Below are 20,137 nucleotides of genomic sequence, written 5' to 3' on the forward strand. Positions count from 1 at the left end.
AAGCTGAAAGAAAAGGAAAAGAAGCATCCAGCAGCCCACCTCCCAGAAGGGAAAGGAAGCTGAAGACCTCTGTCAGAGACTGGGCCTTCTGTCCTGTCTCTGACATTGCCTAAAAGGAGCGCCAAAGTCTCTGGGCCTGGAGTCAAAATGTGTTGATAACATTTGGTGTCTCTGACATGGCCTCAGAGAGACCATCAGTGACCATCACTGCTGTCCAGGGCTGTCTGGCATGCTGGTAACAGTGACTGGTACTCTGATTGTACTTTTAGTGGATGCTACCTGGGTGAAGTAGCACCATTTGTGGCTCTCGTAAGCTCTTTGTTTCCTCTGTTTTAAAATAAACCCCATAGTTGTTATTCCCAGAGCTTGAGGTCCTTGCAATTGTGCGTATGGGTGAGAACCCACAGGGAGTAACCTGTCCTCTTATCAGGCACTGTCCTTTGTTCGGCTATCGCCCATAGGCCCCTGTACATTGTATTGCTATAGCCCTTGGTTTTGGTTTTTGGTCTTTTAGGGCTTTTTTGATAGCTCTCTTGTCTTAGAGCCTGGGCCAGTGGGTAGTCATTCTGACATATCTTGGTATCCCATTCTCCTGCCCTGACCGCCCCTGTTTCATGTCCTGCTTAATTAACTTATGCAGGAGACAAAAAGATACTCTTGGAATATTGGGGTAAATAACTTTTAATCCTTAACTTCCTGTGAAATTGTTGGTTCCAGTAATGTAGACTAAAAGAGACAGTAGAGCTCAGAACAGTGATTTTTCCTTGAGAGTATTTTTAGACTGAGGATATGAGTCCTTTGTTTTGATCATAAAGCCGATATTCTTCAAGAATAAAATGATGAAATTCTTGTAAACAACCAAACTGGTCTTTTGTTTGCCACCCAGGAAGGCAAACTCTGAACCATCAGGATGTCTTTGCACAAAGGAGTTTATTATACAATATGGCCACCAAGGGAGTCTGTAGTTTAATACCCGAAAAAGAATCCAGGTTTTCAAATGTCAGCATTGTTATGATTATATGGGAATGGAAAGAAATGTGAGGAGTTGTTGGCCATGAAGGGGGTAAAGGGCTTTCCATTCCCACTGAGGAGGTGCTGGACAGTGTAGGCCTCAGGAGTAACAATATTTATCTTCTTCAGCAGAAAGTGTTCCTTTGTGGTTAACAGCCTTTAAAAGCCAGCACATGCTTGTCCTTGTGTTATCAACATTGGGAGGTGCACGGAGGGTGGATTGAGGGAAAAGAAGAAAAAGTGCTTATTATTTGATTCTGCTTACTTTAGCTTTTCTAACAAAACGTTTAAGCTACAGGTTGGGGGGAAATATGGCTACATTCCACGGCAATGAAATACTGTTGTCATTTTAAGAAAGGGGTGATAAGTTCAGATTTATTCTTTGGAAAATTTGTGCTTGCTATATGTGGTGTGGAGAAAGGTTTGGAGGTAGGAAAGACTGGATAAATAGATCCCCGATGATAAGACCCTCGACTTAGGCAGTGGTAATGATAATGAAGTGATTGAATGGGAGACAGAGGAGTTGAGGAAGACTCCCAGGTTTCTGGTTTGGGCAACAGGGAAGATGGTGATTTTACTGATATAGGAAACACGGGGAAGAATAGAACAGATGCTAAAGTAGAAGATGATTTAATATTAATGAAGAAATGGGGGACATTCTGTTTTATCTGAGGATTTGGTGTAGATTTGAAGCTTTCTCAGCAGTCAGATAACTCAATACTTTTTATCTCAAAAATGTGTATATGTATACATCAGTGTCTTGTCTGTTGCTGGGGAGAGGGTTGCCATGGAGACTAATGATGTCATAACTTCCCCTGTGAGCAAATAAGCATTTTGGTGGGTGTGGCTCAATCTTCAGGCTAAAAACTGCTTGCAGCCATCCTATCCTTAGTGTGCATATGGTGTGTAGGGACGTTTGTGTGTGTAGAGGGTTCGGGAGTGATGGAAGAATACAGGTGTTTGTTTTACTTTGTTTTTAGCCTTATAGGAAGAATGAGGCAAAATCATCCCTTTCAAGTTATATTGACTCCAAACTTGACTTTTTTTTTCTATTTCCAGGGTTCAAAGGAACACAGTTTCCCCAATTCTTGGTTGAAAGGACACAGAAGAATTGTACTTTAGTGACATTTAGTCATTTGGTTAAAATGTTATGTTTTTCCTTCTCAGAGTGGAAATTCCTAAGTATTGTCTCCAAGAAATGGCACTCATTCGTATTGTTATTGGATGCCTATATACCCTTGTTATTTGCACAGCCTATGGTTCTACTTTGTCTTCAAACGCTGAGATAAAAGGTAAACCAACAATAGAATAGTTTTAAAATTAAAGGTAACTGTCTTTTCAACCTACTTTCTGAATGAGTATAACAAGTAGTTGGCTTGTTACTGAAAACATTTCAGAAAAGATACATTCTTATTAATTTTTCTCATGTATAAGGTAGCTGATAAAAAACAAGCATTTGGTGGGATAAAAGTCAAATTAAGGCACTTTCATTACATTTTGTACTGTCTTTTCTAATAAGTAGGTTAATTATCTGAAAACTCATTGCCTGGTACCTAAGTAACTGGAAACATTCCTTAGTTATTGTTCTCAATGTCTAAGACAATTAGATAAATAAAAAGTATATACAGAAATTTAAATTTTAAAATTATAACAGAATTATTAGACTATATCTCATGAACTCTTATTACTGAAGGTACCAGAGCAATGCATTTGACAAAAGATTTCTAACCATAAAAATTGTAACAACAGGATTGTCATCTCATCCTCACAGAGACCTTCCTTATGTTCATGGGGGCCCCTCACATAAGGATTTGTGCCACAAAGCCTTTCTGTGGATTCTTCACCTCAATAAATATTATGATGTAAAGTATTAAAGTGAACAACAGGCAGAAATGAGAGGAAATTATTAGCAAAATAGCAACATGATGGCACACTATAGTGCTTCTGTAACTGGAAGACTGGAGTTTGGGCCACCTGTCACCACCGAATGCCAATAAAGTAGAGACAGGAATTGAATCTTTAAAGTGCGCTTTAATCAGACAGACGGCAATCTGGAAGATGAGGAGTAAACACCCGAAAGAAACCACCTTCCCATTTCATTTCCAGCTGCCTTTTTATAGTGAGTTGAACCAAGAGAGTTCAGCAGTAAGCTGGCCTTCACTGCTGCCAAGAGATCTTGATGTCCAGCCCTCGGAGCGCCTTATCGCCCTCCTGGACATCTGGCCTCAGGCTCCTCCCACTGTGCTGAGGCTGGTCTGCAGGTAGCACTGGCTCCCCACACTCCTGCAGATATGTCCTTGGGCTGGAAAGTTAACTCAGAGCAGAGAGGCCATAAGCAATATGTATGTGCAGGTTTCCTACTACACCAGCATAGCTTAGCATCTCACCCGATCTACTCCCCCTCCCTAGACCCTATCACTTCTAGACTTGCAAGTAGAAAAGTGTAGAACTGTTAGACTTGTTTTATTGTTTTATTTTATTTTTTAAAAGATTTATTTATTTATTTATACAAGCACTGGGTACAGTTAGAAGCGCGGGAGGGTGAGAGAACTCACCAGAGCGGGGAACAGAACAGGCAGACTGACGAAGTACACTGCTGAGGGGAGCAGCGGGCAGCAGGAGGGCTCTGCACGCCATGTGGGACCTTCACAGGCAGCCTGGGATCAAACCGGCTCTGCAGAGGCTGCGGGCAGCTTCGCAACCCAGCGCTCAACCGCTGTGCCACCAGGGAGGCCCCTTGTTTTGTTGTGTTAGATCATCATATGAAGGAACTATTGTCTTACACTGCTCCTCCCCTCCCCATGGACTGTTTTCCTATGTCACTCTACTCAGTTGCCTCTCACTTTTTCTTGAGTGCTTTGACAGAGTGTCTCTAGTTTGCCGAAGACTAGGGTTAGCTCTGTAACTAGAGGAATCAGTGAAGTAGAATGTACCAACCAGATCTGCCTGTTCTCTAAATTCCTAAGGCATTTAGCTATAGTGGTCATATTTTCTATTTCCTATCCCTTTTTGTGTGTCCCATGATGTTATATGCATATAGTAAACACTGAATCGATACTATTAGCTTTTTGCTTTTAGAGAGATTTATGTAATCAAGTGTTTGTGTCCTAAATCAAATTCTGGTCTATATGATCACAGAGATAAACTCTATGCTAAATTTCTTGTTGCTATGAAAATTTAGTGTATAGCTAGACAAGGTCACATTTTGCATATTCAATTTCTTAAAAAGGGGACAACTAGCAGTAATCTACTTTTATTTGCTATATTTTACTATATTTTACCAGGTTTTAGTGAGATATAATTTTTCTAACATAAAATTCACTCTTTTAAAGTGTCCTGTTACTGGTTTTTTGCATAGTCACAAAGTTGTATAATAACCAGCACTATAAAATTACAGAATATTTACATCACCCCCTCAAAAGAAACCCATATCCATTCAACAGTCATGTCTCATTCTCCCTTCACTGCAGCCCCTGGCAACCGTGAATCAATGGTCTCTGTGGGTTTGCCTATTATTGATATTTCATATAAATTGATTCATAAAATATGTGGTCTTTTGTGACTGTCTTTTTTCACATAACATAATTCTTTCAAGGTTCGTCCATGTTTTAGCATAATGGTACTTCGTTCTTATGACTAAATGATTTTCTATTCTATACATGTACCAGAGTTTCTCCTTTCATCAGTTTGTGGACATGTGGAAATAATCTAGATGACCAATCCTTCTCATAAGATACATAAAAAATTAAAATACTCTATTGATTTTATTTCAGTTAATCCTCCTCAGGATTTTGAGATCGTGGATCCTGGATACTTGGGTTATCTCTATTTACAATGGCAACCTCCATTGTCTCTGGATGATTTTGATGAATGCACAGTGGAATATGAATTAAAATATAGAAATATTGATAGTGAAAGCTGGAAGGTAAGTAAAGCATGCACTTATGATATCAGTGATTTAGTTTTCTTTTTATTCCTGGTGTCAGTGTCCAGTCTAATTCCCATATCTCAATAGTTAAGATTAAAATATGACAAGCTGTCATGTCTGCTGCTATCTCCTGCCACGTCTATTTTAATCCCACCCATTTATTAAGATGACAGTTGGGAATTACAGGGAAAAAGTACTTGGTTCTATGGCCTATGGACCTACCAAGTACTTACACATTATGCCCTATTTTACAGTTACTTATAAACTTGTACATGGATCTTATGTATAGACTGGTGAGCTTTCTCGCTGCAGAAATACAGACTTACTTATCTTTGTACTCTTCCCACAGACCACAGGAAGTGCTCAATGCAAATTTATTGAATTATGAACTACTTAGAAAATCAACAAGCATGTTCATTTAAAGATTTCTGTTGCACAAGATATTCTGTTACCTTCCTAATTTAGCAAGTTATTTTCAAGAAACAATTCAAATTGAGCATTTATTGAGGCACTTTTTGTGCCAGGCACTCTTCTAGGTATCAGGAATAAAATGATAAATTATAAATGATTTTAGTCCCTCTAGAAATTACAAGTTATCTGACTTTCTCTGTATTTTAAACTTTATATGACTCCTGAAGAGTTTGTGTGGTAATTGAAGGGTGATAAACTATTTGTCATCAAATATGCATATGATATGTGAAAATTACCTCTTCAATGTCAAGTTAGTTATAGCTGCAGTTCTGTGATAGAGCCTATTTTTCACTTCTAGAAGATTTTTGGGTTTCTTTGAATAAAATGTTAAAGGTTTAAATGTTCTAATTAAATGATATATAGAAAGAGACCTGTCAGAAATATATATGGAATATTGTATCGAACAGACATCAGGAATTTCTCAGATATTAGGAAATCTCCATGGTACTAATGACTTCTTAGCCTTATTAATATAGGTCATGATGCCACCACTACTTCTATTTTTATTTATGTACTATTTATTAATTGAGGTAATGTTAGGATTCCTATATCTGGTATTACCACCATATTGCACCCACCATCAAATCACCCATAGTCCATCACCATAGTCCACTGTGCTTCCTTCCCTTTTTGTTCTTACACCTCCCCACTTCTCTCCACTCTGGATGTTTCAGTTCTATTAACCCTGCAAGGGTTAATTTTTAAGCTTGTCTTTATCTGACCCTTAGTTTGATTTCTTTATATGCCACATGTTAGCAACACCATCTGGTATTTACCTTTCTCTTTCTGACTTACTTCACTTAACAAAGTCCCTTCCAGCTCCATAAATGTGTCTGCAAATGGCATGAATTTATCTTTTGTGGTCACTGAGATTTAACATTCCATTGTGTATATAAACAACATCTTCTTGATCCACTCATGTGTTTTTGAGCATGTAAGTTGTTTGCATAGTTTGGTTACTGTAAATAGCACTGCAATAAACATGGGAGTGCAAGTTTCCTTCCAAATTACTATTTTTGAATTTTGGGGGTTGATGCCTAGGAATAAAATTACTGGGTTGTATGAACGATCCATTTTTAGTCTTTTGAGACATCTCCATACAACTTTCCATAGGGACAGACCAGGCTGCATTCTCACCAGCTGGGTAGAAGGATTCCCTTTTCTCCATATCTTTGCCAGTACTTGTTGTTTCTGGTCTTTTCAATATGGGTCATTCTCACAGGTGTGATATGGTATATCATTGTGATCTTGATTTGCGTCGCTTATGATAAGTGATGATGAATATTTTTTCGTGTGTCTGTGTGCAGTCTATGTTTACTTTGGTCCCTGTTTAGCTCTTCTGCCTATATTTTCATTGGGTTATTTGTTTTCTATTTGTTGCATTGTATGAGCTGTCTGTAGATCTTTGATATCAGTCCCTAGTCAATCTCTGGTGGGAAAATATATTCTATCATTGAGTAGGGTCTCTTTTCACTTTAGTTATGGTTTCTTTCATTGCATCACTACTTCCAAGTGTGACTTCATCTCTCTCTCTCTCTCTCTTTCTCTCTCTTTTATATCAAACAGACCATCATTACTAAGAATCTACATTACAAAGATGGGTTTGATCTTAACAAAGGCATTGAAGCAAAGATTCACACACTTCTGCCAGGACAATGCACAAATGGATCAGATGTTCAAAGTTCATGGTCGGAAGCTACATACTGGACATCACTACAAGGTTAAAACAAAACTCTCTTTTTCATATTTAATATTGGCAGAACAATCCACAAAGGGAGTATGTTCTTTAACTCTTATATTTTAGATTATATGTATAATAGAGTATGTTATAAAATAAAATCCTTTTTAGGTAACTGACCTTTTTGAATTCTTTAAATCAACAACTACCTTTGGCAAAGCCTACATCTTTTTTGGTCAATATAGTTCCAGATTTTGGAGTCATATTACTAAGAATGCATGTGAGTGTTTGCTCAACTGCTCAGAGCATCCAAGGATGATTAATTTAGTACTTTTGCATATGTGTATACTTGTATATGTGTATACTTGTACCAGTATATAAGTCCCTAAAGGTTTTTGACTTTGCATTCCCCACTTAGAGTAAAGTGGCTTCCTGCAACTTTTTAAAAAAATGCTCCTGATTAAGTTGATTGCTAAATGAAATGGAGAGGTGAAAGGAAATGAAATCAAATTGCATGGTGATTTCTCAAATGATTCATCACCATACCTTCCAAGTATTCACAATTCATTTATTTGTTAGGAAATCTGGACACTAAAATTCAGGATATGGATTGTGTATATTACAACTGGCAATATCTATTCTGCTCTTGGAAACCTGGCACAGGTGCTCTGTTTGATACAAATTACAACTTGTTCTACTGGTAAGTGTTTTTATTTTATTTTTTATATCTTGGGATTTCATTCCAAGTGCTACCTGCTTTAGGCTTTGAAGTAGTCATGAGTTTTATTTATTTATTTATTTATTTATTTATTTATTTATTTTTTACTTTTATTTTTTTTTAATCTTATTTATTTATTTTTTGTGGGACCCTCGCCGGCAGCCAGGGATCGAACCGGCACTGCAGAGGCGGGCAGCCTTGCAGCCCAGCGCTCAACCGCTGCGCCACCAGGGGAGGCCCTTTATTTATTTATTTTAAAAGATTTATTTACTTATGCATATAAGAACTGGGGTATAGGCCAGAGGTGTGGGGGGTGAGAGGATTCACCAGAGTATCAGAGTGGGGAGCAGAACAAGCAGATTGACTGAAATACACTGCTGAGGGGAGCAGCGGGTGAGACAGGAGAGGTCTGCTGCTTCATGTGGGTCTGCCTGGGCAAGGATCAAACTCAGTGCTGCAGAGGCTGCGGATAGCTTCATAGTTTGTGTCTTAACGCCCTTGTGCCACCAGGGAGGCCCTGGTAAGTGTTTTGTAATTAAACTTACTGATTAGGAAAATATCTGTCAAAATTAATTCACAGTATGAGTAACTGTTATTTTCATTAAATTAAATTAATATACATGTTTTTGAATTGTATCTATTTTGGAGATTGTTTATAATTATTTGAGGTTTTCAATGAGAGTAAATAGGTTTAGGCTATAGTTACTAAAAGGTGCTCTAAGGGTGATATGCAATTATTGTTTCTGTATTGGATTAAGGTTTTTGTCCTTTAGTAGATGGAGTTATAACCTTAAAATTTTTAGTATACTTTATATTCTTCCCTATTAATAAATCAGTTATCTATTAAACTGGATCTTTTCTTTTCCTTACTTCCCTATCTTTGTTGTTACTGAGGCTTTTAAACTTTGAATCATCTCGAATCTACTATCTCCTTTATTCCTTAATTATTTTATGATAACATTAATCACTATGTCTGACACTACTTTACAAGGGTGTACACTGGTTCTTTTCATTCCACATCTAGATAAGCATTATGACTTTCCAAATGATGGTCTTTCTGCTTCCTGTTCTGCCAAATTTATCTTCCTATACCGTTGTTTTCATGTGTCACTCTTTTTGTCAAAAGCCTTCTGTGCCTACTCATTGTTTCCTGCAGAAAATCTAGGTTGGCATTCAACACTCTGCCTCACTGTATTACTGCCTTCTCAACATTACCTTCTACTCTTGTTACTGACCAAACTGGGTTGTATTGCTCACACTCAGACAACCAAACTCTGAACCATGGGCTTGTTCCACAATGGAAGCATTTTATCAGCAAGTGGCACCACACTGAGAGAACAGCAAAGTCAGTAGTCAGAAAAGACTGCCTCCCCAAGTGGTAAGTGAAGGAAGATTATATAGGAAAGAAAGGAATGTGGGAACATGCAAGAGTGAAGAATTTCTTCGCCTTCAGAACCAGGGTGCTGGACTCAAGACTATTGATGATATAAAATGACCCTCAAGTGTTCATCAGGCACTGATTTTTTTTTTTAAATAATAAATTTTATTTTTATATTCCCCCATACAATTGCAACCCCCCCCATTCTGACCCCAATCCCTCCCCTCCCGCCCCCCACCCCCCAAAAAGTGTCTCTGGTTCATAGTTTTTTGTTGATTTTGATTTTCACTTTCTTATAGTTATTCTTTTTCCTGGTCCCTTATTTAAGTTTTCTAGATTCCTGCTATGAGTGAGACCATCTGGTATTTTTCTTTTTCTTTTTGGCTTATTTCGCTGAGCATGATCCCTTCCAGCGCCATCCATGTTGCTGCAAATTGCATGTGTTTATCTTTTTTGAATGCTGAGTAATATTCCATGGTGTATATGTACCACATCTTCTTGATCCAGTCATCTATTTTTGGGCATTTGGGTTGTTTCCAAAGCTTAGCTATTGTAAACAGTGCTGCTATAAACATAGGGGTGCAGGTGCTCTTTGGGATTGATGTTTCTGTGTCCTTTGGGTAAATACCTAGGAGTGGAATTGCTGGATCATATGGAAGCTCTATGTTTAGTAGGTCCAGAAATCTCCACACAGCTCTCCATAGTGGTTGGACCAGTTTGCACTCCCACCAACAGTGTAGAAGAGTTCCTTTTTCTCCACAACCTCGCCAACATTTGTTGTTGCTAGTTTTTTTAATATGAGGCACTGATTTTTTTTAAAGACTTATTTATTTATGCATGCAAGTGCTGGGGTACAGGCCAAAGGTGGGAGGATGAGAGGATTCACCAGAAACAGAGTGGAGAGCAGAACAGGCAGATAGACTGAAATACACTGCTGAGGGGAGCAGCAGGCAAGACAGGAGAGGTCTGCTGTGCCATGTAGGTCAGCTCCTTGGCTGGAATTGAACTCATGCTGCAGTAGCTGCGGATTGCTTTCATAGTCCTGATGCTTAACTCCTTGTGCCACCATGGAGGCCTCAACAGGCACTGATGTTATCGCATCCTTGGAAAGAACAGAAATATCTCATTAACCATTAGGCAACCCATCATCATGACCCTGAGAAATGTAGTACAGTGGCTTCTAAGGCAGGGCTCATATTCCTGGTTCAGGCCCAACCATACTGTCACCAGTGTGCTTGTCCTTCTGCATTTAGAACCATTTCTATATTTTTTCTCATTAGTGTATTTTTTATTTTATTTTTTTTAAGATTTATTTTTATTTATTTATACAAGCACTGGGTATAGTCAGAAGCGCGGGAGGGTGAGAGAATTCACCAGAGCCAGAGCGGAGAGCAGAGCAGGCAGACTGACGAAGTACACTGCTGAGGGGAGCAGTGGGCAGTAGGAGAGGTCTGCGTGCCATGTGGGACCCTTGCCCGGAGGCCGGGGATCGAACCGGCGCTGCAGAGGCTGCGGGCAGCCCTGCAACCCAACGCTCAACCACTTCGCCACCAGGGAGGCCCTTTTTTATTTTATTTTTTAAAAATATTATTATCATTATTATTATTTTTATATATGTGTTTTACATCATGTTATGATCTTTTATACCTTTGTGTGCATTGCTATCTAAAATGCACCCTGGCTTGCCCTTTTGCCAATTGTTATCCACGCTTCTAAGCCCAGCTGATATTCAGTTTCATTAACCTTTTAACTTATTTCATCATCTTCTGTTCAGTTTTTTCCTGATTATATTTTTCATCTATTATATTTCTTAATCACTTATTACCCAGATAGTATTCAAATTTTTCTCATCTATACATACTTTGTCTCCCCTCTTAAAATTTTAAGAGATTGATAGGCATGAGCAATTTATATTTCTTTGACTACCTCTGCTGTGCTATGCCCATAGTAGATTTATCAGTAAATATTCATTAAATGATGATAGCATTGGTAAACTGTTGTAGGGCAGCCCTGATATAAAATGGGGTGCCTGACTGTGGGTCCTCACCCGCGCGTTTAAAAGGATTTATCAATACTCTACTGCAGGCACACGTGAAAGGTTAATAAAAGGTTTATTTACAAGGGAAGGGGAAATGAGGAAACGTACAACTCAGGGAGAAAAGTGGGAGAGAAAGTTTTAAAGGCGTCCTACCTGATCCGCTGATCTGGAATCCCAAATGGCACCCTGAGATCTGGCCGCGAGCCAGGAGCCGAGAAGCCAGGAGGCGAGCGAGAGAGAGAGAGAGAGAGAGAGAGAGAGAGAGAGAGAGAGAGAGAGAGAGAGAGAACGAGCCCCTTCAAGGCCACGTGTTTGGTTTTTTATACCAACCCTGGCTGCTTAACTCCACCCTAGGTCCCTGCCACCTTCCCTTTGGTGGTGACAGGATTTGTCTTTCCCAGTGTCCTGATGCCTTTGGTCTGGAGTGGGGTTGGAGTCCACAAAGCCTGTATGGGATTAGCTCAGGACATCCTTTCCCCCTAACAAACTGACAGATAAGTCTCAAAACGTCTACATTTATTAGATAACAAAAAAAGGGAGAGAGGACAAAGAGTTACTCTTTGTGACTGAGTTTCAGGCCCAGATTATGATGGCATTTTCCCTTAGTAAAGTTTATATGAAAGTGGCAAGTTATAGACTGTTATCAATGTTGAGAACTGGGTTCTAATCTCTACTCTGTCGTTGCTTAATGTGATGGTCTTGGCTAAACAATGTACCCTTTTGTGGTCTCAATTTTCTTACCTGGAATTGGGTGCATCACTTGTTAATATCTAACTCACTGTTCATTAATTCAAAAATATTAAGTATCTTTTTTTATAATATATATATATTTAAAGATTTATTTTATTTATTTATACAAGCACTGGGTACAGTTAGAAGCGCGGGAGGGTGAGAGAAATCACCAGAGCCAGAGTGGGGAACAGAACAGGCAGACTGACAAAGTACACTGCTGAGGGGAGCAGCGGATGGCAGGAGAGATCTGCGTGCCCTGTGGGACCCTCGCGCAGCAGCCAGGGATTGAACCGGTGCTGCAGAGGCTGCGGGCAGCTTCGCAACCCAGCGCTGAACCGCTGTGCCACAGGGGAGGCCCTTAAGTATCTTTGAAATACCAGGCACTGTTCTATATAAAAAGGACAAAAATGTGAATAAGACAAAGTCCCTTCCCTTTCATACATTGTAGTTCATGTTTAACATAACTTCGTCCTCATCTTTGTAAAGTAGTGGGGGTAAATGTTAACATTTTAGAAACTGGAAAATAAAGGCAACCTGAAGTTTTCCACTGTCACAAGTAAATCTGTGTAAAGTCAAGGCTAGTATTCAAATCCACCAATTAGGCAATTAGGTGAACTAACTAAGAAACTAAAATTTTGCAAACTCTGTAATTTAAACACATGGCATAAAGTGAATTCAGTAGTGTCTGAATATTTTCATCAGCACTTGATCAGCTGCTAGATTGGCCTCATTTCAAAAATGGTTTTGAATACTTCAACAGATAATGTCATAGTTTGTATTGCAAACTATTTTTTTAAGAAAATGAACCAGGCATTTGTTACTTTGGAAATTGGTAGGGAAATCCCCCCTAATTCCTACTAGCTTTATTACTGGAAGGAGATTAATTTTCAATGCTACAGCCAAATTCTTGTCTAAGAGAATGGGAAAATTAGATATGTACTTTGCAAATGACTCTTATTTTTCTGTTTGATCCTCTGTTGGGCTTTTCTGAGGTTTATATGTTGGTGTATATTGTAAATTTAGAGAATTTTTTATTTTTATTTTTTAAAGATTTATTTATTTATTTATACAAGCACTGGGTACAGTCAGAAACATGGTAGGGTAAGATAATTCACCAGAGCCAGAGCGGGGAACAGAACAGGCAGACTGATGAAATACACTGCTGAGGGGAGCAGCGGGCATGGCAGGAGAGGTCTGCACGCCATGTGGGGCCCTCGCCTGGGGCCGGGGATCGAACTGGCGCTGCAGAGGCTGCGGGCAGCTTCACAGCCCAGCGCTCAACCAGGGGAGACCCTGGTGGTGCAGGCGGTGGAGCACAGCCCTGTGAAGCTGTCCACAGCCTCTGCAGCATGGGTTCAATTCCTGGCCCACCAGGGAGAAACCCCTATGATGCGGCAGACCTCTCCTGCCTCTCCCGCTGCTCCCCTCAGCAGTGTATTTCAGTCATTCTGCCTGTTCTGCTCCCTGCTCTGTCTCCTCTGTCTCCTCTCACCCTCCTGTGCATTTGGCCTGTACCCCAGTTTTTGTATGCATGAATAAATAAATCTTTAAAAAAATAAATAAAATCTGCTTCCTTATAAAATAAATTGCCCAGTACACTATCAAGAAGGCAGTACCATGCAGGGTTATCTATATAAAATCCAGGTTTTCTTAATAGGAATCTTAGCTTTTGATTCACAAATTCTGTGATTCACAAAATCAGTATAACCTAAAAACCTGAGTAAAAACCCTTGCCTTGTGTTGGAATCCTTACCTTATTTTTGAGATTTTGTAAAGACTCCCACCTGATTGTAAGCTCCAGGAAATCATGTGCTGTGTTGGCTTTCCTTATTATTGTACAACTAGCACTTCTTATAGGATCTGGCACATAGTAGGCACTCAGTAAATGTTGCATGCTGTTAAATGATTTTTAAAATTTACTTGGTATCTTAAGAATTGAAAATTTGGGGCCTCCCTGGTGGCGCAAGGGGTTAAGCACACCACTATGAAGCTATCCACAGCCTCCATAGCACGAGTTCAATCCCCAGGCAGCCAGGGAGATACCCACATGGCACAGCAGACCTCTCCTGTCTCATTTGATGCTCCCCTCAGCAGTGTATTCCAGCAAATCTTCCTGTTCTCTTCCCCACTCTGTCTCTGGTGAATCCTCTCACCTCCCAAACCTCTGGCCTGTACCCCAGTTCTTGTATGCATAAGTAAATCTTAAAAAAAAAAGAATTGAAAATTTGAGTGCCGTGATACTAGAAAATATTGGTAAAACAATTCTTAATAACACTTTTTTTTTTTACAGGTATGAGGGCTTGGACCATGCGTTAGAATGTTCTGATTATACCAAGGATAATAAAATAAATATTGGATGTAGATTTCCCTATTTGGAGTCATCAGACTATAAAGATTTCTACATCTGTGTTAATGGATCATCAGAATCCAAGCCTATTAGATCCAGCTATTTTGTTTTTCAGCTTCAAAATATAGGTGAGGCAAACAACCCATAAACATTCTATTTTAGGCCATTTATAACCACATGGAAATATATAGACATATATACATAACTACATCTCTCTCATACACACACACACGCATGTTGGGGGTGGGAGGATGTGGGGAAAGGAGTCATTGAAATGTAAAGCCAGAAAAATGAGGGATAAGTTGTACTTTTCACTTAGAACTTGAAATTAATTACCCAGCTGTAAAGAAATTTTGCTCCTTTGTAGTATTTTTTTTTCTAGTGTTAATGATGGAGCAGTTATGGAATCACTCATTCCCAAGGCTTAATTAGCAAATGGTTGGATGTTTTCTGAATCTGTTTTTTTTTCAGTTCTAACAATTATGAGAATGACAAATCAGTCATTCCAGATTTACCACTTTATGTCTGACTTTGGACAAGCTACAAAACATGTTTCAATTTACTCATCAATAAAATAAGAATAGAGGCCTACCTCTTAGGTTTACTGTGAAACATGAATGAATTTTATGTAACATCCCTGATTCCTTGCCTGTCACATCAAAACCTCTAAATAAGAATTAACTATTAATAAAAATAGTGGGAACATTTGTTGAGGTAGTTGTTTCTGTTTCTATAAAGTGGGAAAATGACTGCAATGATTTGAACCTTCTAACTTTTCTCTTGGACTTAACTATTGATAGATATGTGACATTAGGCAATTAGTTTCCAAAATAACTTTCTCAGCAAACTATTTTGATCAGGAAGCAAATTTGATTTTAATTCACAGTATAGAGAACCATCTTGAGCCACCTAATTTATCCCTGAAGGCTTCTGTTATTAGGTGGCCCCAGCTTGTCATAAGGGCTACTGCTGAACTTCAACAATCTCCATGTTTAAATGGTTTCTTTTTGCTTTTCAGTTAAACCTTTGCCACCAGACTACCTTAGTTTAACTGTGAAGAATTCAGAGGAGATAATCTTGAGATGGGACTTGCCCAGAGGCCCCATTCCAGCCAAGTGTTTTATTTATGAAATTCAACTCACAGAAGATGATACTACCTGCGTGGTATGAACATTGTATTTATTAGGGAAAGCTATAAACACAAGCTTTTAAATAAAATGGTCAACATGAGAACCAAAAATCAGTTACTATCCACGTAAAGATTAGAGCATACTCTGTTACCTTAGTTTAATTTCTTTTTTTTTTTTTTAAATAGAGGCATGTTTTTTATTTATTTATTTGTTTGTTTGTTTGTTTTGTTTATACATGCACTGGGTACAGTCAGAAGCACGGGAGGGTGAGAGAATTCACCAGAGACAGAGCGGGGAGCAGAGCAGGCAGAAGGACCGAAGGACACTGCTGAGGGGAGCAGCGGGCGGCAGGAGAGGTCTGCGCGCCATGTGGGACCCTCCTCCGGTGGCCAGGGAGCAGCCAGGGATCGAACCAGCGCCGCAGAGGCCGCGGGCAGCTTCGCAACCCAGCGCTCAACCGCTGCGCCACCAGGGAGGCCCACCTTAGTTTAATTTCTAAAAGACTAAATAATCTCGTAGATAAAAGAAAGATGTTTGTAATTTGGAAACATAAGTAATCATACTAATTTTAAAGCTACATAGGACCTTAGACATGATCTACTCATTTGTTTCCAATTTTATGTCAATAAAGTTGCCAAGTGAGGGCCTTCCCTCACTTGTTCAAGTGAGGGCAGTTGAGCGACGCGCTGTGAAGCTCTCTGCAGCCTCTGCAGCACTGGTTGGATCCTGGCTGGCCGGGGAGGGTCCCACATGGTGCGGCAGACCTCTCCTTGTCTCCCTGCTGCTCCCCTCAGCAGTGTGTTTCATCAGTCTGCCTGTTCCGTTCCCCACTCTGTCTCTGGTGAATCCTCTCACCCTCCCGCGAATCTGGCCTGTACCCCGGTTCTTGTATAAATAAATAAATAAGTCTTCAAAAAAAAACAACAAAAAAATGAAGTTGTCAAGTGAATACATAAAATGGATTGTGAAGAGGCCACAAGTGAAAAGAAAACAAAAACCCACAAACATAAAAACCACTTTTTGAGGAATAACCATCACGTTAAAATTAATGTCTGGCAGGGCTACAGGAGAATTACTTGTTACAGGGGAAAGAAGCTAAGACGGGGAGTAGCCAATAGTTGCACAAGTAATTAATGTTGGTCCCCAGGCATCAACAACTCGGTGATGCTTTTAGCTTCACATAGTTATATGTTAATTTTACTCATTGGTTTCCAATTTAGAGAGTGGTGGAGACAAGTAAGTTAGCCATTAATTTTGATCAATTTTATTTCATATGTGGATGAGAAAACTGCTAGCTGAATTGATTTTACTAGTCCTGAGAAAGTGAATTGACTTAAAATCAAATTACATGCTAGAACTAAAAACCAGATCTTATGCCCAGTCTCTTCAACCTTCACATTATGCTCATTCCCAATAAGAATTGCAACAAAGAAAACCTCTCTTCAGATCTTTGACATAGACAAAATTTAAGTAATTACTTTAGTGGTTTTCTTTTTTTTTCTCCCCATCATCTAGCTTTGTGATATTCTCCAATCTGAGGATAGTTGCATGTCAGGTCCTGAGCACAAATTTTGTGGTGGTTAAACTAAGAATAGGGGAAAGTTGCTTTAGGTATATGAATTCATAGTTTCCATAGAAACAACATTTGTGTGATAATTTTTTTATTGCTAACTCAGTGTACTGTAACACCCCACTTTATGGAATCTGGGAAATTAGAAGTTAATCCAAATACAGTGTCATAGACATCAAAGCTAACTAGAATTTTTGCCCTGTCACACATGCCCTTTATTGCAGGTTGAACCATTATCACTTTAGAAAAAAAATTAAAATATAGGTAAGGAAAGGAAGAAAAATTTGAAAAAAAAAAAAAAAAAAAAACAATATAAACCCACCATTCAAAGAGATCACTGTTATGATTTTGGTATACCCCTTTCTTCCAGTCATTCAATGTGTATGTTTTAGGCAACAAAACCCACTTTGAAAGGAAAAATAAAATGGGACTCTAATTGCAGTTACATCAAGTAATGACTTTATATTTTTTGCTTGGCTTTCAGACTACTACCACAATTGCGAATGAAATGTATATCACAAGAACATCAAAAGAAAGCCAGCAATTATGCTTTTTAGTAAGAAGCAAAGTGAATATTTATTGCTCAGATGATGGAATTTGGAGTGAGTGGAGTAAAGAACAGTGCTGGAAAGGTATGAGATAAAAGAATAATTACTAGAGCCTCCCTGGTGGTGCAAGGAGTTAAGACGCAACCTATGAAGCTATCCGCAGCCTCTGCAGCACGAGTTCGATCCCCGGCCAGGGAGCTAACCTACACGGCGCAGCAGACCTCTCCTGCCTCCCCTGTTGCTCCCCTCAGCAGAGTATTTCAGTCAGTCTGGCTGTTCTGTTCTCTACTCCATCTCTGGTGACTCCTCTCACTCCCTCATCTCTGGCCTGTACCCCAGTTCTTGTATGCATAATTAAATAAATCTTTAAAAAAAGGAATAATAACTAAATGACTGGAGCCATTTGCTATCAAAATTAATTTTCTTTCAGCATATTTTGTAATTATGAAAATCAGAAAGCTCTTGTGTACATAGCCCATAAAGAAGACAAATTAACAAGCACCTTAATTAAAAATATTTACTGAAAATCTATATTCACTTTTTTTAATTAATTATTTTTTAAAAGAGGCATGTATTATTTATTTGTTTGTTTGTTTGTTTGTTTATACATGCACTGGGTACAGTCAGAAGCACGGGAGGGTGAGAGAATTCACCAGGGCCAGAGCCGGGAGCAGAGCAGGCAGAAGGACCGAAGTACACTGCTGAGGGGAGCAGCGGGCAGCAGGAGAGGTCTGCGCACCATGTGGGACCCTCCTCCGGTGGCCGGGGAGCAGCCGGGGATTGAACCGGTGCCCCCGGGAGCAGAGCAGGCAGAAGGACCGAAGTACACTGCTGAGGGGAGCAGCGGGCAGCAGGAGAGGTCTGCGCACCATGTGGGACCCTCCTCCGGTGGCCAGGGAGCAGCCGGGGATTGAACCGGTGCCGCAGAGGCCGCGGGCAGCTTCGCAACCCAGCGCTCAACCACTGCGCCACCGGGGAGGCCCTATATTCACTTTTAACTGGAAGTCAAACTAGTAGTTTAACTAAGAGTCATTATGCTTCTATTATTAACATTCTTGCTTTTCTGATTGTCAGCTAGGGAATATGCTAGTTCAATTTGGGGGAGCACCTATTTTGATTAATATTTTCTTATGCTTTCAGTTATCAAGAGAACAGACATCTTAAAGCAAGAACACTTGTTTTCGAATATCTAGCACTGTAACTAATATTTTTCTAATATGTCATTGCTAGTAAAATGCATATTCCATTCATTTCCTATGCTGAATTAAAGTGACTTAGGGTTCTCCCTGGTGGTGCAGGGGTTAGAGACAGCCCTGTCAAGATACTGCCGGCCACTACAGCATGTGTTTGACCCCCAGCCGGCCAGGGAGCAACTCACATGATTGTAAGCTCCAGGAAATCATGTGCTGTGTTGGCTTTCCTTATTATTGTACAACTAGCACTTCTTATAGGATCTGGCACATAGTAGGCACTCAGTAAATGTTGCATGCTGTTAAATGAGTTTTAAAATTTACTTGGTATCTTAAGAATTGAAAATTTGGGGCCTCCCTGGTGGCGCAAGGGGTTAAGCACACCACTATGAAGCTATCCGCAGCCTCCGTAGCACGAGTTCAATCCCCAGCCAGCCAGGGAGATACCCACATGGCACAGCAGACCTCTCCTGTCTCATTTGCTGCTCCCCTCAGCAGCATATTTCAGTACATCTGCCTGTTCTGCTCCCCACTCTCTCTGGTGAATCTTCTCATCACCTGGGCTTATACCCCAGTTCTTGTATGCATAAATAAATAAATAAACAAACAAACAAATAAATAAATCTTTTTTTTTTTAAAAAGAACTACGTCATCCCAGTTTAAAAAAGAAGCGACAGGATAAAAGATTTAAACCAATAGCATATAAACTCAGAAGACTTGAAAGTGAAACAAAAGATAATCTTTCTTCATAGTATATTAGCTTTAGCAATAGAAATTACTAATATTTGTTGAAAATTGAAGGAAATTAATTAAACATTGCTCTTTCCAGTATATGGATATGCAGACATAGATACAGATACTAGTATTTATATCAATCACCTCCTCTCATGTTCCTATATGATGGAATCAATCTCTGTTTATTATTTCCCAATGAATATAGAGCTATCATTGTTCTGTCAAGTAGGAAAAATTTTCCTTCTACCTTTCTAGGTTGTTTGGCTGGTATAATTATTAAACTGATATAAAAGAGATTAACAAGAAAAATAAATTTAATTATACATGTATGGGAACTCCACAAAAATTTGAGACTCTGGACATTTAGGCAATTGGGGTTTATATGCCATCCTGAGCTAAAGTGAAGGGTGTAGTGGCCTGGAACTTCAAATGGTAGGATTTACAGGAAGATAGGAAAAACAAATGTTTGATAAACAAATTTTGCCTTGTCACGCAGAGACAAAGGGATGCAGAGATGAATTTGAACAAACAGGCATTGTTCGTTCCCCAGCCTACCATACCTAACTCATATTCCTTGTATTTATCAGTGGTGATAGCTCCCTCCTGGGACAGACCTAATTACTCTACCTAATTACTCTGAACGGGTAAGAGGGATATAAAGAA

The 20,137-nt window shown here is 39.4% G+C and overlaps 1 protein-coding gene across 4 annotated transcripts in view; it reads left to right on the forward strand.

The window, feature by feature from the left end:
• IL13RA2 (interleukin 13 receptor subunit alpha 2) overlaps positions 1-20,137 on the forward strand; it is a 55,547-nt gene that overhangs the window by 29,279 nt on the left and 6,131 nt on the right. For 2 of the 4 annotated variants that reach the window (XM_037512051.2, XM_054695597.1), the window contains exons 2-8: positions 2,179-2,303; positions 4,785-4,936; positions 6,977-7,130; positions 7,668-7,788; positions 14,245-14,429; positions 15,320-15,465; positions 17,486-17,633. In XM_037512051.2, coding sequence (XP_037367948.1) covers positions 2,210-2,303; positions 4,785-4,936; positions 6,977-7,130; positions 7,668-7,788; positions 14,245-14,429; positions 15,320-15,465; positions 17,486-17,633 — 1,000 coding nt within the window. In that variant the 5' untranslated portion in view covers positions 2,179-2,209. The other 2 variants (XM_037512052.2, XM_037512050.2) reach the window with 2 other exon arrangements.

Source organism: Talpa occidentalis, unplaced genomic scaffold (genome assembly GCF_014898055.3).
Source record: "Talpa occidentalis isolate TD23 unplaced genomic scaffold, MPIMG_talOcc4v2.1 talOcc4.15, whole genome shotgun sequence".
Classification (NCBI taxonomy): domain Eukaryota; kingdom Metazoa; phylum Chordata; class Mammalia; order Eulipotyphla; family Talpidae; genus Talpa; species Talpa occidentalis.